At 41.2% G+C, this 23,246-nt stretch overlaps 1 protein-coding gene across 1 annotated transcript in view; it reads left to right on the top strand.

Annotated features, from left to right (window-relative positions):
- Positions 1-22,929, top strand: part of URB1 (URB1 ribosome biogenesis factor) — a gene marked incomplete at both ends in the record, with an annotated part of 32,059 nt that extends 9,130 nt beyond the window's left edge. The window contains 16 exons of the mRNA XM_010172193.2: positions 661-786; positions 2,567-2,697; positions 3,885-4,080; positions 5,168-5,305; positions 5,682-5,855; positions 6,491-6,641; positions 7,639-7,761; positions 11,245-11,357; positions 12,591-12,710; positions 16,037-16,153; positions 16,815-16,953; positions 18,014-18,184; positions 19,404-19,600; positions 20,134-20,358; positions 20,888-21,067; positions 22,074-22,929. Coding sequence (XP_010170495.2) covers positions 661-786; positions 2,567-2,697; positions 3,885-4,080; positions 5,168-5,305; positions 5,682-5,855; positions 6,491-6,641; positions 7,639-7,761; positions 11,245-11,357; positions 12,591-12,710; positions 16,037-16,153; positions 16,815-16,953; positions 18,014-18,184; positions 19,404-19,600; positions 20,134-20,358; positions 20,888-21,067; positions 22,074-22,929 — 3,157 coding nt within the window. The remainder of the gene's footprint in view (positions 1-660; positions 787-2,566; positions 2,698-3,884; positions 4,081-5,167; positions 5,306-5,681; positions 5,856-6,490; positions 6,642-7,638; positions 7,762-11,244; positions 11,358-12,590; positions 12,711-16,036; positions 16,154-16,814; positions 16,954-18,013; positions 18,185-19,403; positions 19,601-20,133; positions 20,359-20,887; positions 21,068-22,073) is intronic.
- Positions 22,930-23,246: the final 317 nt, after the last annotated feature.

The raw sequence follows: 23,246 nt of genomic DNA, 5'->3' as shown, positions 1-23,246 counted from the left end.
TGTGCTACTGTAAATAGAATCATAGAATGGTTTGGGTTGGAAGGGAGCTTAAAGATCATCCAGTTCCAACCCCCCTGCCATCAGCAGGGACACCTTCCACTAGACCAGGTTGCTCAAAGCCTCATCCAGCCTGGCCTTGAACACTTCCAGGGAGGGGGCATCCACAGCTTCTCTGGGCAACCTGTTCCAGTGTCTGACCACCCTCACAGTGAAGAACTTCTTCCTAATATCTAATCTAAACCTCGCCTCTTTCAGCTTAAACCCATTTCCCCTTGTTCTGTCATTAACTGCCCTTATGAAAAGTCCCTCCCCAGCTTTCTTGTAGGCCCCCTTCAGGTACTGGAAGGCCACTATAAGATCTCCCCAGATATAAATACTTCCTGTGCTCTTTAGTTGAACTTGAAAGTCAGTCCTGTTCAGCATGTGCAGTGTTTGCAGAAGTTGATGTAGAGTCCTATGGCTTCAAGCATATCAAGATGGGAGCAGGAACATGTGAAAGAAGTCTTATTAACAGGACAGGCAGAACCTTTTGTTGGCTGTAGTGAGGAGAGTGAGCTGTGTGTGTACTGGGAGAGTAAAGTATGTTGCTAATTTGCCATTATTTTGTGATAACTTGCAAGAAATAGAAGAGTTGTTTGTTTTTTTCCTCATTGTTTTCAGGTGGTTCAAAATAAAAATATCACCAAGACCCAGAAAGTGCGCTTTTTTACTGCAGAAGTGTTGATTCACATTGCTTCACTTTACCGGTGGAATGGGATTACTGATGTCAGCCCTGGGGATTTAAAGGTCTGGTAATTATTTCTTTGTAACTCCTTCTCCTGCCTTTCCCCCCTTGACCCCCTGCAGGGCACAGTTTTTGATATAGCTCTGTTACTCTAACCTCGATGAGCTCAAAAAGAGGGATCTGCTGAGGCTGCTTAAAAAGAAACCCTGACTTTCTGCTGCTTCTCACTGCTTGAGGAGGAATGTTTGTTTGCCCTCCCCGATTGCCAGAACTACAGTGCAGATCTGTTAACCAGGGAGAAATTGGGCTTGTGGGTGCAAGTACTGTATCCCATTGCCTGGACTCATTTGTCTCTATAGGAGAATATATCAGGACCAGTGTTCTTACCTTATGCCTCATTCCTATCCTACACACTGCTCTGACACAAGAGCTAAACTCCCCAGATGGTTTCCAGCCTTTTCAGTTTGCACTGTTTGAGAGGTTGGCAGGGTTTCTGAGGGTTGAGCCGTTATCGATTCTACAAGTCCATGAAATCACATTCCTAAAGTCATAGATGAGGCAAGGATCCGGGCCGCAGCTGGTGGGTGTGTATTATCACTGCAGATGTTTTGTCATCTCCTCATACATAGGTTACATTTTTGCCTTTTTTTTCCTTAATCTTGTAATTTCTTTTTTCCTCCCTTTCACTGTGGGAATAGCTAAGGCATGACTGTAAGCCCAGTGCAAAGCAGTAGAAATACTTCTATGCTTCCAGTGGTTTTGGGCTGCTGACTTTTCACCTTTGTGTTGATTAACCCTTGATCTGTAGAAGGCCAACCATTCTTCTTCGAAGCTCCTAACACTGAGCAACTGCCTTCTTACACTTCCTCTCCTGGATGTTTATCCCTATGCCATTGCAGTCCTGATAGATGGGTAAACACCTTCTGGAAGAGATCTGGTTTCAGTAGGTGTCCGCTTGGAGCAGTGCAAATCTGTGATCCTGTTAATAAACATGCATTTCAGTTTTGAGTAATTTTAAATTCTTGCTGTTCCGTGCAGTCTTTGTGAGTCATATGGTCTGTGATTTCCCAACTGCAATTGTCAAGAGACTTCTCATTTGGAGGGATCTTGAGTTGTGTTGGATGTAAAAGATTAATAGAATCTGGGCTCACTATTTTTTTTTTCCCTTTTGGCTTGACATGGCTATTTGGTCACTTCTTCTATTTTTGTATGGTGACTGTAATGGTGTTGATGCCTCACCTCCTTTCCCTGAAGTGTTGGCATATTCACTGTGTTATTAGCTATCCCTCTTTCTTGCCCTGTATTTAAGTTGTTCCATCCTCTGATGAATTGTCCCAAAAGACATACATGTGCTTGTTTCATGTGCTTTATGCTGGAGGCTTCAGTGATTTTTTTTTTTTGGTGTTTCTGAACTTCCTTATAGTGAACCTGGCTTGTGAGGTTGCAAGTTGATTATTTCAGATTAAATATTAGATCCTTGACTTCGAAGTCCCAGGGATAGCCTTGCCCAGTTGAAATAAGTTTTATATCACTACTTTTCTTTAGCTTGACTTTTCTCTATCTTCTGTCTGGCTTCTTAGCAAAAAAGCCTAAGTCAGTAATGCCCTGCAGAAAGTACCTAAATTTTGCAGGTTTGCTTTCCTTGAAAAAAAAAAACTCTTGTAATATTTAATGCATTTAATAGAGAAACTGAAATTTGTCTTGTTAATCTGAACAAAAGCCAAACTATGTTTTAGCATTTCTGCATAAAAGGAGCCTCATAAAATTTAGAGAAGAGTGAAATGTATCTGATCTTTTGTGATACCAAGAATTACTCCTCTTACTCCTTTTTGGTTTTTATAGGTGACTAAAGGTTCTGAAGATGTGGGAAAGATGATGGTACGGGAACTTGTTCATAATTTCTTAATGGACCTCTGCTGCTCTCTGAAACATGGCATAACTTTCTATGATCCAAGTCTTGGAACTTCTGGCAAGTAAGTCACTAGACAGCTGAGATTGTATGTGTGCTTTGAGATTGTATGTGTGCTTTTTGCTGGGAACAAGAGAAACCTCACTAGTTACCTTGGCCCTTTAGGCCTTTGCCAGTGACTTCACTGAATTCTGCTTCCCTTTCTCTTTCTTCTGTGGCAGAAGAAATAAATATGTTGCATTTTTTGTTAGTTTTGTTTTTAACTTACCAAGATCAAACTGTTGGCTCTCCTTCTACCTCTGTATACTAGAGTAGAGAGTGCTCTGCCCTATTCATAGATGCTTAGGCAATGTTGGTGTTTCTCTGAACCATCACCATGAATAACTAGATAACAAATCACTTATTGTAAGGTGTGATTTTTGGACCGTAGTTGTTTTGGTTTTTGGGGTTTTTTTTTTTTTTTGGAGGGGTGATAATAAAGCATCAGAGCTGCAGTGTAAACCAAATGATAGTAAAATATCTAGTCTAATTTATATTTTGTAGAACCAGACGTGATTTATCCCAGATTTTGCCAAATGTCAACATTTATTTTAGTAATGCTAGAATTTGTCCTGCAACACCTAATCTGGAAGGACCTGTTTGCCTTTCTGTTTCCATTTGCTAACTAGTTAAAATGCATGTGCACTAAGATCATAAATGATAGAGAAATACTTAAGACACTTGTAATTCTGTGGAGGAGTTCTCGTAGGGTGAGTTTATGCTTCATCACATTAGCTGAGCAAAGAAGGCACTAGATTGTAGTAGTGAGTACTAATACTGAGTGCTGCTAGAGCAGATTGTTTCTTGCTTTGAGCAAAATTTTAGCTGATATTCATCTCATATCTCTGGTATCCTCACTTTGTTTAGGCACATACAGAAGTTAACTTAAAAAGAGGACTGAAAGACCACAGAAGATACTTCCAAGTTTAACATTGAGTTTTAATTCTCAATTTTTAGCTTTGTGAAGTTTGGCTACAATATTTCTGAAACATTGTGGGTTTAATTAGAAGTAATTACTCTTTGTCATACAGAAAACCTGGAAGTAAATTCAGTTTTTACTTTTTTGATATAAACTCAGAAATTATGCCAGCAGTGTGAGGGTCTTGCCTTGAATTTATTGCAGCCACAGTTAGAGGAATTGCAGAGTTAGCATCACATATAAAGTATTGAAATAAGGATTTCTTTTTTAAAGTTTTTTTTTTCCTTCACTAGGGGAGGAAATGTGGTGCTTCTGCGCTTTCTGCTTGGTTTAAAAACTGCAACAGAAGATGAAATGGTTGCTGATCTCCTGGTGAATATTCTTAAAGTGTGCCCAGATTTGTTGAACAGATACTTTAAGGAGACCCAATATTCCTTTGTTCCTAGACTGAAGTCAGCTTGGATGGACAATATGAAGTTACTCAAAAAAGTAAGAGTATGAATGGTGCACACCACCTCTCCCTAGAAATATGCAATCCCAATACTTTAATTACAGGTATATATTGTAATGCTATTCCTTTGTAAAATTTGTTATAGTTTGGGTAGTGTGCAGCAGAGAGCCTGGCCAGCCTGTGATGTGGCCATGTTAGGTATAAACTAACTCTGAATTCGTTATCTTAGTTGAGGTCTTCCTAGTGACAAGGAACAAGGTTTCATTGATTACTAAGCTGAGGATCAGGGAGTTGGTGGGTTTTTAAATTTTTATTTCGGAAGCAAGCTGTTCTGTATCAGAGGAAACTCACATGTCTGAAGATGTGTTGTGTTCCCAGCTGTAAATGCACAGTGCTTTAGAGTTTGTTAAAATCACTAAAAAGCACAGTATTTCATAAATTATTTTAAAAACAAACCAGTCCAGCAGTGGGGAAGCTATGTGACTGAGATTCAAGTGTGCTAAACAGGAAGGACTTAGTGGTTCTGAAATAGAGCCATCAATTACCATAGATGTGCTGGGAAAGGAGCAGCAGGATGCTGTTAAATGTTGAAGATGGTAAATGGAGGGGGGGGAATGGCATCTTGTTTTCTGTGGATGCTGAGGAAAATGAGCCATGGCTTAGAGCCACAGCTGCTTTAAAAAGTGTAGACATAGAGCGAGTTGGAAGGTCACTTGGTAAAAAGCCATGCTCAGAGCAGGAGGCTGTATAAACATTTAAATAAACCAGGAAAGAAGGAATTGGCATAAGCAGCAGTGGGAAACATCACATCGAAGCTCAGCTAGAAAAACCTTTTGTCCTTTCTGAATATTCCTCTGACTCTTTGCTTTTGCTTAAAATGGGCAAGTAGGATCTGCAGTCTGTGGAAAATGCGTGGCCTTTAGCAGGGGTGCAGGTCACATACAGATGTTCCACTTAGTTGAATAGGAGTCTGGGGGATGCTGTATAGTATTTCTTCATAAAAATTGGTATTTCATGCTGACATTACTTTTGACAAGTCAAAGTCCTTCCCTAAAATGCTCCCCAGAAGAAACTGTTCTCTCCAGGGCTGTATCAATGTTGATTATATTGTTATTTTTATTTCAGATCTATGAGGCTCAACCAGAGATTTCCAGTTCTTTTAAGACTCCAGAGTTTATTCCTCTTCCCAGGTTGCTTTCTATGGTGATGATAACAACAGTCCCTGCAGTGTGCAATAAAATAATGTTCACCCAAGGACTAAATGTAAGTCTTTAGTTGGATTTTTCTGTCCTTATTAATACTGTTTGATTTAAGTGTGTGATCATCCAACAAGTTTAAGTTAGTTAATTGCATACGTTTTATATTGTCTGTCCCAGTATAAAGCTGGCTTGTGGAAGCACTGGAAAATGAATTCAAACCCATTGATGCTGCTTCCAAGAGCTGTTCACAAGCACCAACTCTGCCAATACTCACTAGAAGTTTTGGCTGGGAATCTGAAAACCTACAGATCTTTCCTGCAAGCTGTGATTTAGGAAATAATTCATTAACAAATGTTAGTATATAGTCAGAGTACAGATTATGTGCAAAGGATAAGAAGAAGCAGTGAAAAGGAAGCATTAATTCAACTCCCTTCTTTTAGTTACCCAGCCCAGTAGTGAAGCACAGCATACTGTCACTTGTATCAATGATTCTGAGAAGAGCCTTGAAGAATATTGAGTACTGTTTGAGTGAAGAAACTTGGCAAAAGTCAGAAATCTACACGCTGTCAATGATGCAAGAATTCGTGCAGCTGTACAGAGAAGCCATCAGCAAGGTACAAAATAAAGAGACAATGGGGGTATAACATGAGTCATTTTGCAGCAGATAACTACTCCTCTCCACTTTCTCCCAAGTGGTTGGGGCCTGGAAGTCAGGAGACGTTATCTTTGAGCAGCAGGAGGAGAAGGGCATGCGTTAAAAGGTGTTAATAGCTGGTGTGGTAGTAGAATACATTTCCTGACAAAGCTGGCTGGTGGAGATGGAAATAAAATTTTGTTGTGAGACAATTTTGTAACATTGGCAGCTATTCTACTGCAAATGAATTCTAGGAGCAGGCTCAGAACCAAATTCTCCTTCTGGCTCAAGTAAATTATAGCCAACAGAGTTCATTGGGAGTTAGAAGTTACTAGACAAAGTAGCACTTGGGTTGATAATATACCATGAAGATGAAGAACCAAATGTAATTTTTTTTACAGGAAACTTTTTCAATGAAGTGTTCTTTCCAGTATTTCTGTTCTGCAGAAGTGAAAGTACAGTTTGATTTCAGATCTTTTCCCAATCGCATACAAGATCAGTCGCAACCTTTGTGAAAAGCAGCAAATCCTTGTGTTGGTTGGTTGTGAATATTTGTGTCACAGTAGTTTTGTCTCATGCAGGAGAGCTATTGCAATTTACTCTTTTTGCTTGTAGCTTTTACCAGACATGAACACTATAGTGGCTGTCTGGCAGTCCCTTCTGAAGCAAGGGAGAGAACAGCATGATGGCCAAGAGGAGAAAAGGGAAAGTGATATCTCCACTGTGAAGACAGCGACTGAGGCAGCAGAAGCTGCTGAACAGCATGGTAGGCAAAGCAGGTGGAGTTACTCCTTTTTACATGTGTGCGAATGGGTGTTTAGAAATTCTCATCCCATGTGAGGTAGTTAACTTCATCAAAGTCCAGATGTCACTTGTGCATTACTATTCATCTTTACTTTGTTCAGTTTATTGGGCAGTTTAATTCTAACAAACATCAGAATTGCTTGAGAACACAGTTTATGCATGGCATCCATCCAGTTTTTCATAGCTCCCTGAAGGAGACCCAGTTAACAGGAAAAAAGTAGATGTTAAAAAAAGTTTTATTTTGCTTCATTTCATTAGTGACTGGATAACAAGTAGCTTTTATGTTTCCTCATGTTACAAAGTAAAAGAATATTTAGCTGCTGAAATTGCTTTTCCTAAGAAGTAAATGACTGCCTTAACTGGGTTGTTGTTTCTCTTGTACAGATATTTGTTGTCTTCCTCTTGCCAAGAGGTCACATTGAGAAACCATTATTTTGAAAGAGGGAAGGGAAAGAAAGAAACCTTTAACTTAAGTAACAAATTAGTAATAAATTAGTTCACTGTCTCCTGCACGTCCCCAGTCAAACCTGCCTGGCATTAGGTAAAAATAGCGTCCCCAGACACCAGCAGCATGACCATATCCTTTCCTTCACTTTTTTCTGTTGTTCAGCCTTAAATCAAACAGCAGTGGGACTGATTGGATTCTCACAGTGAGTGTTATAATGTTCAGGTTGTCTTTTATATGTGTGAGCACTTTAGAATCAAATTAGAAATGGCAACTGCCCATTTAATCGCTGTATAAACTGATTTGGTTTTAAAAGTATTCACGCAGGAGTGCTGGGGAAGGAAACGGTGGGTTCCATGTTTTTTTCTGTTTCTTCTTGTTAGTGAGGAAGATAACTGGTCATTTCATAGGCAAGTCTATTGGAAATAGTAATTCTCATGTTGGATAATACAGATGCTATACTGTGCTCTCTGGGTATGAAGGAAGGTGGAAGTAATTATGTGAACACTTTTAGGTTCAGATGATGCTGAGACACTGTTCCTGAAAGCTGCACTGCTTCAGGTCATATGCCTTTATCAGAAAGTTGTGCCCCACTTGGTAGCACGGAGCAACTTTGATTTTAGCAAGCTGCTAAAAGGTATGTAATGGGTATTTCTGTTAACTTCATTGCTTTCTCTGGTTATTTACAAAGTCCACAGCAGAAGGGAATGTTTGCTCTTCTGTGCAGATAAGAGAAAGAATTATTTTCTAAAATTAACCCATTTTAGTTTCTTCATTGTGTTGGCATTTATTGCTGCTATTCTGCAGTGCTCTGGCACTCTGCCCTCTTAAATTCCATAGCTGCTCTGCTGCACTCAGTTGTCTTAAGTGGTATGGAGCATTACAGTCGTCTTCTTTGTGTGTTGTATTCTTGCAAAAATTTTGTCTTTATGGGGTTTTAATTTTAATGTTAATGTTTCTGAGGAAGACTTGCCTACAACTCTTAATGAGATCTGAGGGTGTAATTCCCCTAGACCTATGTCAGCAATCCAACATAAGCAAGTTATTTCTGACTTCTTATTAGCTGCAATGATACTTTTTTTTTTGTTTTTTTTTTTAAACAGGATAATTCCCAGGAAGTTTGGGGTGGGGGAAAAGCACATACCAATTCACCAGTCTCCTCTGGAAAATCTTTTAATATTGAAGTATTTTTTCCAGTTTCTGTGTTTTGAATTATTTTCTTATAGTTTGGCAGTGTGTGGGGAGAACAGTATGCTATTATCTCCTGTGGAAAATCTGTATGAGGAAGCACTTTAGCAATATTGTTGTATTTTTGTCTCTGATGTCATGTTCACAGAGGGTATTCCTCTTCATACAGCCAAAGTAAACAGAGACGTTCTGTATCTGCTTAAGGCAGCAAGGAGGATGAGCCACAAATTATGGACTGTGGGCAAGATCCTCCAGTACTCTTTGTGGTACAATAAATACAACCATTTAAAACTGAGACTGGAGGAGAGAGCAGAATGTTGTTTGGGCATCATTATTGTCTGTTGGGCCACCAGAGATTGTAGGCCACCAGACTAGAGCAACTGTCTGGATTTTAGGCAGGTCTGGGATATGCAAGAATGAGCATTATGAAAACAGCTTAATTAAAGTCTGATGGGAAAAAAAAAGCAAAGAATAATGGAATGTTTTGGGTTGGAAAAGGCCTTTAAGATCACTGACTCAAACCATTAACCTAGGCCTGCCAAGTCCAACACTAAACCGTGTCCCTAAGCACCACATGTACATGTCTTTAAAGTATTCCATGGATGGTAACTCAGCCACTTCCCTGGGCAGCCTGTTCCAGTGCTTGACAACTCTTTCGGTGAATAAATTTTTCCTAATATCCAATCTAAATCTGCCCTGGCACAACCTGAGGCCATTTCCTCTTATCCTATCACTCACCTGTTACTTGGGAAAAGAGACTCATACCCACCTGGCTACAACCTCCTTTAGGTAGTTGCAGAGAGTGATAAGGTCTCCTGTCAACCTTCTTTTCTCCAGACTAAATAACCCCCGTTACTTCAATATCTCCTCATATGATTTGTGCTCCACACCCTTCACCTTCATTTCCCTCCTTTGGACATATTCCAGCACTTCCACGTCCTTCTTGTAGCGAGGGTCCCAAAACTGAACATGGTGCTTGAAGTGCAGCCTCACCAGTGCTGAGTACAGGGGGACGATTGCTTTCTAATCCTGCTGGCCACACTGTTTCTGATACAGGCCAGGATGCTATTGACCATCTTGACCACCTGAGCACACTGCTGGCTCATATTCAACTGACTGTCGACCATCAGCCCCAGCCGGCGGGGCCCCCCCCCAGCCACTCCCCCCCAAGCCTGTAGCATTGCATGGGGTTGTTGTGACCCAAGTGCAGCACCCGGCACTTGGCCTTGTTAAACCTCATACAGTGGCCTCAGCCCATCAATCCCGCCTGTCCAGATCCCTCTGCAGAGCCTTCCTACCCTCAAGCAGATCAGTACTCCTGCCCAGCTTGGTGTTGTTTGCAGACTCACTGAGGGTGCCCTCAATCTCCTCATCCAGATCCTTGATAACAACATTGAACAGAGCTGGCCCCAGCACTAAGCCCTGGGGAACAGCACTTGTGACTGGCCTCCATCTGGGTTTAACTCCATTCACCACCACGACCACATCCACAGCCTTTCCATCATCCACTAGGTGGGTCACCTTGTCATAGAAGGAGATCAGGTTAGTCAGACAGGACCTACCTTTCATAAACCCACGCTGGCTGGGCCTGATCACCAGGTTGTCCTGTGTGTGCCATGTGATGGCACTCAAGGTGATCTGCTCCATCACCTTCCCTAGCAGTAAGGTCAGACTGATAGGCCTGTAGTTCCCTGGATCCTCCTTCCAGCCCTTCTTGCAGATGGGCATCACATTTGCTAACCTAAAAAAAGGGCCTTAAACAAAAAACCCCTCTGAATCAATTATCTCCTGTGTGAGGTTTTTCCTCCCTCTATCAGTTGGTTTGTATACTTGATGACTCACCAAATCACATATCCTGTTTATTCCATTATTTCTTGTGTTGGTCTGCTTTTTTCAAAATGGACAAAAGGCAGGGCACCCTTTTGTGAGACAGAAATCTCTCTGATGGCATGTTTTGTTACAGTATGAAATAAAAAGTTGAACAGGATGGAAAATAATGTCATTCTCAAACAAATGTAATGAAGTGAGCCTGGATATTAATTTTGATGAAAGATGATATGGTAGTAAATGATGGTGTAAATTAATAATGACATTTCCTTCCCTCAGATGCCAGCTTGAGAGCCTGTCATTCCTTCCCCTCACTCTGATTGAAACATACATTTTAAAGGCAGTATGTTTTTCTACCCTGTAGCAATATGTGCTTTACACAGCTGGTACAGTTTTATTGTTTGGTCTTACTGTTGGCTATACTTTCTAGTAATGCTGCATATTAAAAGTTTATTGTTCTTTTTCCTATCACGGGCCACAAAGATATTACACAGACTATGAAAAGGACACAGACACCAAAGCTTTATGTAGCTGATCTCTGTATGTAACTTAACTGCAGTTAAAGTGTGGCCAAGTCAATTTTTGGAGCACACTGTGAGGGTCTCTCCACAGCTGTGTGACCTGTAAGGTGAATAGTTCTGCAGCTACGCCAAAGCAGTTGTTGTGACCAGATGATAAAAGTGATGTAGGGAGAGACAAAAGTGTAAAGTTCCATTGCCTGTGGCAAATATTGTAACAGTATAAGCATTAAGATTTGTTATTGACTTAAATTCTGTACTTTGGTCTCCAGTTTATCCATCCTCTTTATTTCGTAGGACACAGCTTTTCAGGGTTGCTGAGGCAGATAGAAGAGATTTTGTATTCCTCTGCTCCAGCGATGGCTTGTGTTGGGGGCAGGTGTTAGACTCCCCCTGCTGAGGGCTGAATTCTGGCCTTTAGGTTGGCCAAGCATAATCATAGCACGTCTGGGGATCTCATGGCATGAAAATTTGTGGATTGCCAGCTTATTTTACAGTGGTGTTTTGAAACCCTAAATGATTAATGTTTCTGAAATCTCGGGAAGATATACCAAAATCAAGTTGATTGTATTGCCTTCAAACCTCAGGTATCGTCACTGAAAAGGGCCTCCGAGAGGAGGTCCCTCCTGTTCTGCAGCACCATATACTGAAAGTGGCTTTGGAACTTCCTGCAAACAAATTTGCTTGGTTCAGAGTACAGGTAAGACACCTGAAGAGACTTAATTTATGTGTCTTTGGCTGTTGTCCTCAAATCTTTACATCTGGCACTGCCTAGTTTTAAACTAGTCCCGGTCCAGTAGTTTTAGGAGGTGACTCCTTCGTAAAACCAGTAGAAATTATAATCTGAGTGAAGAATCCCTTTTGAGCTGACAAGTTTTCTACAAGGACAGAAATTTTTGCCTCCCTGAAGAGGGCTGGACAAGGTTCCTTCAGCCTTTTTCCTTGGAGAGGGGCAAGAGTGAGAATTTGCTGGTTTCCACTTGTCTGGAAAGCCCGAGATTTCAGACCAAGGCAATGAGCTGCTTGATGGCAGCCATCCCACCCATTCCCAGGAAAGATTCTGGCGTTTGTTAAATCTGTCCCTCCTCTCCATAATTACTGGAAACCTTCAGGGCCTTTGCTCTCTTCTTTATTGCAGGCCTTTTAAGGAAGAGAGCTGCACAGAGCTTGCTTTTCTTGTCTGGAGAAAAGAGTGGGCCTGGCTTTGGGGGGAAGCAGAGAGACCCATGGGTGTTGTGACTGTGACTCTGCCTTGTAGTAGATTTTCTGTCCTTTCCAGTTGGCCATACAGGAAAACTGAGGAGAGTTAAGAGCAAGCAAAGGAAAACCTGGAAAGAGGCAAAGAAGCTAAAGTATTTTCTTGTGGCTTTTCCCTTCTCGGATAGACAGTTTTAACAGAAAAGATAAAAGCCAAATCTGGCAGTGTCACAGAGGGTTACAGTTGTTAGACATCAGATGCAAATCAGTGAGAAAAGCAGGGGAGGTGGCTGAAGGATTGTCATTTGACGTTCAGATAGCGTTCAGCATCCCTGTGACTTGCATTGTTTTCCTATTCTTTGGGGATCAGTCTCTTAAATTATTATATTTCTTTTTCAGACAGTACTTGTAGGAAATCTGAATTCCTGGGTATGACAGAAATAGAAGTAGGATGGATGGTTGGGGAGGAAGATGGCTTTGTCTTGGACCCTTGTATTCATTGGTGTTTCTGTTACTCCTCTCTTCTTCCACTTTCCAAAAAAACATTGTACTCATCTTCCTGACTGACTGAATGCAAAGCAGTATAAACAGTCTCATTCTTTTCTGGCCTTGGTATTTTTGGGCAGGTGTATAAAATAATATACTTTTATTACGTATCTGCTTCAGTGCAACATAATCCTGTACAGTGCTACTGTACAAGAGGAATTTTAATATATATATATATTTTTTTTTTTAGGATGTTTCTGAGACAGAGAAGGTATCTGGTGAAAAATCTGTGTTCTATTTACTGATGAAAATGTATGTTACAAGTAACCATTCTCATCTGAAAATTTCAACCAAAAAATTGATCATCAAGGTAAGTGTTTGATCTGAAATACCAGGATATTCACAATATCCCATTAGTCTGAAATTTACGTGTTCTAAAATTTTTCTTGAAGCAAATACCTTTACTGCATACTTGGGTGGCCAACAGTCTTCTTTCTCATTTTCTGTGACTGTTCTTGGAAGTTACTGAAAGATAGCTACCTGTTAGGTAAATATTTAATGGAAGTAAATGCTGTCAACTGAATTTGCTGCAACAGTTGATGAATTAATGAGGAAAATATCTTTAATGCTTGTCCACCAACCCCTAGGCTGAATTAATTCTGATACTGTAATAAACTGATGTAATTTGTACCTGTAAACATCTTGACATTGATCAAGAAGATACTATTTTTGATCTTTCTTTTTCATCCTTGTTTGTTTTATCTTCATTTCATCACTGTGGCCTTCCTAAAGCCTTAGCTAGTTTGCTCTGGCCTTGCAAAGTAGTTCTGTTTGTTACACTCTGATACAAGCTCTGATGCAGGGAGTACTTTTGTCTTAAAAATGAATTAAAATCCCCTTCTCTGCATTTAAATTATCTGACTTCAGAAGTGCTGAACAACTACAAATCTCATGAGGGCACCAGCAGCTGTCAGTTCTAATATCTTTTTAAAACTGGGCATCTTTAAGTTACCTAAGTAGGGGTAGAGACCCCTGTTAAAAACAAACCAAACCAAACAAATGTCCCCTGCAGGAGAAAATCCAAAAAGCTGTTCTGAGCTGTGAACAGAGCTCCTCGTGCAATGTCCCATAATAATGGTGGTGTACAAGTTTGTATACAGCTTCGTGCATTTAATTTCTGCATTTAGCTTCAGTCACAGGGTGCAATTATAATGTCCAAACCACTGCACCAAAGTTACAGTGATTGAATTAGGTTTCAGTTGCTGTTCATCCCTGCAGGGGATGAAAGGCAGGTTAACTTTGTCTCACAGTAATAAATACCTCAAAAGCTAACCAGTACAGGTTTTCTAGTGTATTTGGATTCTTTTACTGAGTGGAGATGTGGGCTGCCTGACTCATTCTTGTTTCCTCTTTTAGATTGAGTCCATTTAATTTTCTCTGAAGAGAATACAGGACCAGTGAAGTTAGGGCAGTTATGGCAGCAGAAAGGCTGCTAAGAATAGATGTTAATGAGTGTGTTTTGCTTATTTTTCAACACAGCACCATATAATCGGAAGGCATGTTTTTGGATTTCACATTCTGTTCCTGCCTGTTTTCATGAGAGCTGCAAGTGTATTTCTATTTCAAGACTCTGCCAAAAATAGTTAATTATTTAAAAAATGAATTATTTTTTCTTTATTTAAATGAATTATCCTGTCACATTTGTGTAAGCAGCGATGTTATTTTTATAGCTGATGGTGCTGTACACAGAGTAAATGTAGAGCAAATGAGCTGTGATAGTTTCCTTTATATTTTGTGTGTAGGGAGAAACCAAAGCATGGATTCGTCCCGCATAATTACAGTCATTTAACGTAGATGCCAGAGTTAGGAAGCTGGTCAAGTTTTCTTCTGCTGTTGAGAGTGAGTGGCACGTGATTCTATCGCTGTGTGGTTCAGATTGCCTGTCATCTGGATTGTCCTTCAGACAGTCATTCCTCCTCCTCCTGTTCTCCCTCTTCCTCCTTTCTTTCTTTTACAGACAAAGCATAGGGTCACCAAATTGCTAATTTAGGTGCCTTAGATAAGGACCTGAATTTAGATAGCATGAAAATGGGCAAAAACATGTAAATATTTCAATGCCTGTTACTTGACTGTGGTAAAGTTGTGTCTACCTCACCACCCACAGCAAGCATGAGTATGCCTACGCTTCTTTCTGGACGTGGTCATGACCCCGTGTTCATTTATTTGACTGTTTACCCATCTGCCCAAATCTTTTAAGAACAGGTAACCTGGTATTAGATATAATTTAGCAGTCATTTTCCTTTATATTACATCAGTAGTTTTCAAAAGCCCCCCTACAGGCTGCTTTATTTAAGAGTATGGTGTCTTTTGCTTCTTGATGGTATAAAGATGTGGAACCCTCTTAAAGCAGTATAGCCTGTTCCCTGAAATTATAAGGATGAGATTTTCTAAGGTGAAGGGAATGAATGCTCTGTGTCCAGGCAACTTTGACCTCAGTAGGCTTTGTGCTGACTGCCTGCTGACAACAGAAGGACTTGATGTGGTTGGACCAAAAGTCCTGCTAGCCTTTATCCTGGCTCTTACCTTTAGCTGTGCCTTGGGGGGACCTTCCTGGCCAGTGTGTGAGACAGCGTAGTAGTAGCCACTGTTGCAGGGAACATGTCTTGCGTTTCAGGCTGTGGGATGGGTCAGGGGACACATTAGCTCCACTGAAGTTGTCCAGCACATGAGGCTCTTTTGCAGGCTGGGACCAGGGAGGTAGATGGGCCATGGCTGTGGCTCTTGTCCTCTGTGTCCCTGCACCGTAGGCATTGAGCAGTGAAGCAGCAGAGAGGCTGCTGCAATGAGCAGCACTGCAGGTAGCACAGCAGCCTCTGGATCCGGTGCATACTGCCCTGGCATGTGCAGAAACAGGTTCCTGTGCCCTGAGTGCTTGTACAAGTGTTGTATTCCACATGCCTGGGAATGAACCATAGTGAGATCACCATGTGCTGAGTGCCCAGTCTGGTGAATAGCTGTTGGCAGCGCACTTGAATGGGGTGCTTATGGGATCCATCCCATACACATGGTCAGTGTGAGGGCAGGAACCAGGTGGAGTTGTACTGGGTTTGTGCTGCAGACAGCTGGTGAAAGGAGGAGAGGCTCCGAGGAAGCAGAAAGAAGTTGCTATCAGCTGATTTTTCCAGTTGTGAGAGAGTAAACCATGTTTTGCTTCTTACTTTGGTCATTCTTAAAGCCCTCCTTTCTCTGCCCCAGGACTGCTTCTTGCCCTTTTCCTACAGATCCTATGTGTGCCTGGCAGAGCTCAGTGGGTTTCATTTGTCACCTGTGACATAGTCATGCCTCACTTCTTACTGCTCATTCTGAGAGAGCAGTAAGCGAACAGCTCTAGGCCTTGGTCCTAGTTACACTGAAGCCAGGTGATACAGTCTTGGGAGATTTTGTTTTAAAAAATGCATTCAGTTTTACCCTCTGTTATGCAGTCAGAGTGGCTCTGGTGAGTGGGAATAAGGCCTCTTGAACTGAGGGGGTGAGAATGACATATTTATTTTCAGCAACCTGCTCTTCTTTTTTTCTTTCCAAGAAGAAGAGAACATGAAGTTGCCATACAAAAAGGTTTGTGCTTTTTTTGGGTTTTATATTCTAGTTCTTTGTTTTTGTGGTTTTTTTTACCCCCTGCTTTGGTTTTCTGGACAGGTTTTACGTGACAGTGGAGTGTTTGAGTATACATGGAAGGAACTTTCAGTTTGGCTGGAACACTTGGATAATACAAAAGAAGACAAAAAGGAAGCAGTGATTCAATTTTTGGAAAGGGTAACAACTGCTCAAATTAGCTGGATAAACAATGCCAAGAATAGCATTAATGGAAACTAATTATTTTGTTGCCATTGAGAAACCTGTCAAAGATCAGTGAATGAATTCTGAGAAAAACAATGTTTGTAATTCTTTATATAGAGCTGACATCTTTCTTGTCTTGGGTGGGAAAACAGTGAAATGATTTGGAGGAAAATTAAATCTGGAAAGATAAGTTGTTATTACAGCATTGTTGGTTTAAGGGTAGTGTTGTGTGTGGGGGTAGCTCTTATCTCCTCTTTTCTTTGTGTGGCAATACGTGCCAAAATTATCAGACCTGAGTAAATTGTAGTCTTTTACAAGAAACGTTGACATTTCCTGTTTACTTTTCAGGATGTTAAGTGCCCAGTGCTTCCTTTTCATTGCAGTTTCCCCAGGGACTCAGTCTATGGTAGCACTTTAGGTGCAAAATTGCAGTGGACATTGCTTTTTCCATCTGACCCAGTGTCCCATCTACAGCAGTAACCAAAGGCAGGTTCCTGCAGAAATATGTGGAAATTGTCCTCCTAGAGCTTTCCCAGCTTCCAACCACTTTTAGAACGTAGTCTTTCTTAACAAGATGTACTTCCCATAGACTTAATAGTCTATGCACATTAATTTCTCTCTCAACCTTTGTTAACAGATCCTGTTGAAACTGGTGACAAACCCCTATCCATACACAGATAAAGCAGCAGACCTTGTCCAGGAAGCCAGTATGCTCCAAGTTAATATGTTTAAACAAGACTCTGATAATGTCAGCATCCCCGTCTCGCACATTGACGGTATGTGGCAGTTCAGAGAATTCCAAGACTTTGTGTTAAATAAACTGACAATTGATAACTATAGAAATCCTGCTTAAGTAAGGACCTACAGGATTCAGCCCTCCAGTTGTATTTGGTATCAGAAGTAGAAGTCTGAATTGCAAAGTTAGCACTTTACCCCCTAAAGTAATTTCTTACACAGTTACGCTGTTTTAACAGTATTTTAAATCTCTCTTCAGGCTCCTGCAGCAGCATTTTCTAACTAAAATTAAAACTATTACAGTTGTTCTCCTTGGGTTCTTCATCCAGGAGGAAAGGGCTGGGGTTCCCAGGGAACTTTCTTATTCCCAGACACGCAGCTGGAATTTTGCTGTTCCTGCTCTCTGGGACCAGTCACAGCCCTACTGCAGACAAACTCAAAATTCTGCAGATGTGGACACTTGAACAACTTACCATGTGGTAGCTGTTCTACTATAACAGTCCATGTGTAGCATTTTGCAGTACCTGAAGGTAAGATAACTGAGGTAGTTTAGCACTCAGTAACAGATGGATCAGTTGCCTTGAGTTCACTGTGTTACAGAGACGTTAAATCAGCTATGGAATACATTGTATCTTTGTATGTTAAAACTGGTTTTGGCTCTTTCATGACCAAGATTTGGTTCTCTGGCCATGTAGAGCTGAGCAGCTGTTCAAGGACTGCTCAGAGTGTTCTCTTAATGGGGAAGTGGCTGCTTCCTTTGTACTTACCTATATACATTTCCTGTCACTGCTGTGCTCTGATAGTCCTTACCCAGTGCCATCGTGATAGCAGTAGGTGATGCACCTCTTCCCTTATCTTCTGTCAGCTGGTCAGCAGTGTTGAAAAGCAAAAAGTAAAGTTAAGCACACAATAAAACAGTGATTTTTACAGTTGCATTTACCATTACATTGATAGAAAAATGTGACTTTCATCCTTTTTTCTGCTTTTCTTGAATTCAGAAGCTTCATCCTTTGAAGCTGCTGTTTTGGAGCGTTGGATTCTACCTCTGTTGGTTTCTAGTTAGTCTGAGTCCTCTGCTTACATTTTTTCTTCACTTAATAGATGTCCTGGATATGGTGGATGTCCTAATTGAGGGCAGTGATGGCTTAGATGAAGAAATTGGGTTCACTTTAAATGAAGACATGATTATCCAAACATTTCCATTCAGTGCTGTTGTCCCTGCTGCATTAGAAGCCAGGAATATACTGTTGCTTCAGACTGAAAATGGAACAGGTACAGACTTTTGTTTCTGTGTATTGTCTATGCTAAGTGGAGTGGAAGTGGGATCATTCTTACACAGTGAGCTCCCTGAGACATTTTATCATCTTCGTTGCAAGCAGAAGGAGGTGCAGATCCATGGTGTTCCCTGCTCAAGAGAGGCTTTATAGCTTATGAGGTGTTTCTATCCTTTTTCCCTGACCCTAAGGAAACCTGCTCTTGGTTTTTGGGGTAGGGAGAAGAGATGGAAACGCAGGCATTCTGTAAACTGCTGTTTGACTCTAGGGAGCTCCTAGTGTGGGAAAACAAACTTGCACAAATTAGAAAAAGAAAGCCTGCCTTTCCCCTCCCTGTGAAGTGCAGGAAAGTGGGGGAGGAGAATGACCTCAGGCTCTGACCACAGTATAGAGGGGACTGAGGAGCAGTGCAGAGGCACTGTCCCTGCATGAACAGTCTTAACCTGGAAGCTGTTGCAGTTCAGTAATAGTGTGTTTTAAGCACAGAATATGCTGATCATGAGAGGGAGGTGGTTTCAGTGGCTGTAGGCAGCTCTTCCATGGTGACCAGTCAGTAGGGGAAAGGAGGACTGGACTATTGAATAGAAAATGGGTACATTTCCCAAAGAAAACTTCTTGAGAGATGAAGCTCCAGGGATGAGAGTTGCCAAGTTCTACCACCTCCTCGAGGAGAGGATTTGTTGGAGTGCAGTTGGCCTCAGAGCAGGGTTTGCAAACCCCACAGCACCTCACTAAGTCCTGTGTGTATTTGGCTGTTGAGTGGTACCTGGAGTGGGACTGAAAATACCAATTCTGAAAGAAAATCCTTTATATTTAATGAGTACATGTTAACCTGGGCATATTCCCCCAGTACAAATTAGGGGGAGTATTTGGCTGGGGTCCTTATCCATCAAAATACAGATAAGTTTAGCACAACACAGTAAAGATGGAGTTAGTTTTATGCTTGTCTGGAAGGAAACAGGCTGAGCATGTATCTTAAAGTGGGGTGATTATTTACTTCAAAAAGGACTACTGTATGGAGGATTTTTCTGACCTCAGTGGGTCAGGAACACTTGTCTAGCTTATCACAAACATCTTTTAATCCTATTCAGTACTTTCCTAAATGATGCTATATGGCCTGTTTTGCAGGCCTTAAGGAAAGAAGTTTGCATTCATGTTTGTGCTCATACAGATTACTTCTGTCAACAGAAATTTAATTTTTTATTTTGCTTTTGTAGGAGCACACATTGTAGAGTATCTTGTTGCTGTTTTCACTGACCTCCTGCACTCTCAGAGAGAACCCCTCGCCCTCTGCTTGATGTTCCAGCTCTATGATAAAGATCTACAGTCCCTGAAAGTTTCTAAGTATCCTCAGCTCTACCAATTTAACCAGTACTACAAACTCTGGATACCCCAGCAATCTCAGGAACCTGTGGTATGGAAAACCTGAAGTCACCTGAATGCTTGAAACAGTATGACTCTAAAACCTCAGAGTGTATAAAGGTTACATTTCCATCAGAAAGTGTATTTACATTAAGCTAATTTTTTACTGCTTCTTGATCACATTGGGACAAAAATTTGCTCAAGGCTTTACTGCAATGACACAAGAAGTCTGTGCTGTGGTTGGGAAGTGAGGTCAGGGCTCAAGGGTTGTATGCAGTCACCCAGACTACAGCTCTCCTCATCAACCATGTAATGTGTGATGTGGCCTGAGGAGCCAGTTTACAGTGGCTGAAGTTCACCCAGGTATGGGTTGGGAAGGCATGGACCAGCTGTGCTAGGGGTTGCTGTGTTTCTCTGTTAGCCAAGCAGTGACTATGTGCAGATTTGCCATGGGACACCTTTGACTAGCTCCTGGAACTTCAGTCTGGTTTCAGCACAGAACTCATTTCAAAACAGAGGTAGCTAAAGAAACTTTTGATTCATATTTGTCTTTATTTTTCTCTTTTTTTTTTCCATTTTAAACAGTTTAAAAACCACAAAGAGAGATGCAAAGAACCTGCTGTGGCCCTGGATTCTGTATTTACCACTTTGCTAAAGAAAGCCTATGAGAGAGGAAGCAACACCTTACTGGAAGAGGATATCCAGACAAAATTGAGAGACTTAGCTTCCCAGCTCCCACCTGAACAGCTTTTGTTAGGAGTAAAGCATGTGTTGCTATACCTGAAATCCACAGTGGAGAACTTTGGCAATGTAAGAGCAATATTGTGATGATATTGCGGTTTTGTTTGGTTTATTTTAAGGCAGCAAGTACAAATGACTTGGCTGTTAAAACTTAAGGATCCAGTTCTGCAGCTTTTTCACATACTCAGCTCTCTGAGGCTACAGAGCACCAGACAGACCTGCACCTAATTTGTAAACAAATGTCTATCCTTCTAATTGTTGAGGAGTCTTGGATTTACTTTGCATGGGTTACCTTACTGATAATAAACTCCAGATTTTAATCCAGCTCCTGGGTTTCCACAAGAAGCCTCTCCAGAGAGCGAAATTCATCAGCCTTTGTTACACCAAAAGTTGCAGTGTAGATGAAAATCTATAAATACTTATTTGACACCCTAAGACCTTTCCTAGAATCAGGTTTCTACAGAGGGGAGTGATTCCTTCCCCTAGAAAAGGTTGTAATCTAGGAAGTTCTTAGTTAATTTCAGTTCCTGTTGGATAATTATTCTTCTGCTACCATCCTTCTCTTTTCTCAACTTCCAAGGTGTTTGTTTTTTCACAGCTTAATAAAACTTTTGGTCCTCACCTTGTTGACCTCTATGTGGACCTGCTAAGCAGCATGTTGTGCCGGGGAAATCAGATAGAGTTGAATAATCAGCAGAAACGAGAAGAGCATCAGACTGAGTCAGATCTCTTTATGGATGAGGAATCTCTGATTACAGAGGAGTCTTCAAATGACAAGGTACCTAATTCCTTGATACACAGGCCAGAAGCTCACCTGTTAGTAAACTTTAATTTGATGTATTCTCTAGGGAAATAGTAATAAGTTTTGCTGAACCATTAACTAAGCAAATGATCTTAAACATTAAATATTTTTAAGCACAAATTATGTCGATATATTTTCACTGATCACCAAAACATGAAACTGGCTAAATGTGACAGAGAACAGGGGATCTAGCAGGGATCAGGCTTTGTGAGTGCTGTAACTTGATAGTAGTCATGAGGATTTCTGGGATTTCAGTTAGGATTGAAGTGTGTCTCGCTATATAAGGGTTTGAACAGGATTTTACTGCTTTGTAGAAGCATTACTATAGCTTTTGCCAGGTCCTCAGAAGGACAGGGAGTGAACAGGAGATCATACACTATGCGTTTCAGAGAGTTGTATCGCGTGGAAACAGGTTGATGCAGAGAGATGCTCTTAAGGTCTAGGAGGAGGACTTAGGAACTTTGGACATGTGGTCCAGCAGTTGCAAGACTACTGTCTGGAGATTTGACCAAGCTGCATCATCCACAGTCTCACCCCTGAGCTGTAATGCAGTCAGGAGAAGTCCTGAGAGATCGCTGACCTTTGCAGAAGAAATTCTATAGAAGCCCTGTGTAAATCTTGTTTATGAAAATTATGTACTTGGAGAAGTGAATAGTTGCCCCCTTTTCATCTGTTCTGTGGATTTATGGAGATTAGAATAGAATTGTATTGACAAACCCCAGAATGTATGGTTTTCCCATGGAAGTGCTTAAACATGTGGAGAATGTTGAGTGATGGTGTGCATCCTATATCATAAATGTTGGAAGAATAGTATTTATGTGCTTGTAATTTGTTAATATTTTTATCCTCTGACCAGTTAATAAAGAATTAAATGTTCAGTAATTGTAATAGACATGCTTTGGAGACTGGGCAGATGAATGATTATTTTTTTTCCAAACTATAATTATCCATTCAGTGATACTGTTACAACCATTTGTTACAGACACTAGAAGATATGCTCATCTTGATTTTCAGACATCCTACGCTGGAGAGCTGGTTCCTGGCTTTAGAACAACGTTCTCTTCCTCAGCACAGTTTAAACCCTGTCACTGTGAAGCTCCTGTCAGCTCACCTCAATTCTGGCGTGCTCCAGCTTTTGAAAACGGGTGTCCCGATGTTGCAGAGCACGAATCACAAAGATGTGGTATCGAAGTATTTTGAAGCTATCACAAAAAGCGTCTTGAAAGAGCTACAGGCTGTGGGGAAAGAGAGAAGCCAGGTCTCTCCCAAGAAATCTTACCAGCTGGAGGCTCTGGAGGAGTTGCACATGTACATGGCTGCAGCTCCGCTGAAGGAGATCACTTTAACCATGCTGCAACTTCCTGAGATGAGCCTGACTACTCAGAAATCTGAAAAATCCCCTAAAAAAGGGAAGCAGTTGAGCTTCTATGGACAGATTTTGGTGCAGCTCCTCACAGAGAGCTACCAAAGGCAGCCCCAACAAGGAGAACTACTGCTATCCAAAGAGCACGTTAAAGCTTTGGGGATATTGATGTCAGCATCAGCCAGCAAAGATTTGGAGAAAGTTTTCCTTCAGGCTCTCCAAAGCGAGCCAGTCCTTGCACGCGCAGTCAGTGTAGAGGTGCATGTTCACTGCCTTAACCAGAGATCAGAAACCTCTCTTGCCATTGTGGGCATGCTGATAAAACACTGTAGGACTCACCTGCTGCAGTTCGAGCTGTGGTGTCTGAGCAGTGCCGGTGGAAAATACCTCAGGAGAAACATGGAGAGCTTTCTTCCACTCATTGATGTGTTTTTGCAATGCAGAGACCAGTATGATTTCACCCGACCTTCCGCAGGTAAAGCCACAACTGATCCCGGTTTGTGACTGTAGGCCAGATTCCCAGTGTAGGCTCTACTGGCCTTAAAGTCTTGGATCCTCTGCACAATAAGTAGAGGTGATAAAGTTTGCATCCCTGACTTCTTATGATTGTCTTATAAGTACCTCTGGAGTGTAAAAGGTGAAGGACTGTAGTGAAGATTGGATGTTAGACTGAAGCAAAGTACTCTTGGAGTTGCTGTTGTCCAGTTTTCTCTTTTGAAGCTCTTATTTAATACTTAATGCGTGTGAAAATCTGTCTTCATGCTTATCATAGAATCATAGAATAGATTGGGT

This window comes from Antrostomus carolinensis, unplaced genomic scaffold (assembly GCF_000700745.2).
Source record: "Antrostomus carolinensis isolate BGI_N321 unplaced genomic scaffold, ASM70074v2 scaffold19237, whole genome shotgun sequence".
NCBI classification, from domain to species: Eukaryota; Metazoa; Chordata; class Aves; order Caprimulgiformes; family Caprimulgidae; genus Antrostomus; species Antrostomus carolinensis.
This window is presented reverse-complemented; position numbering and strand designations above follow the sequence as displayed.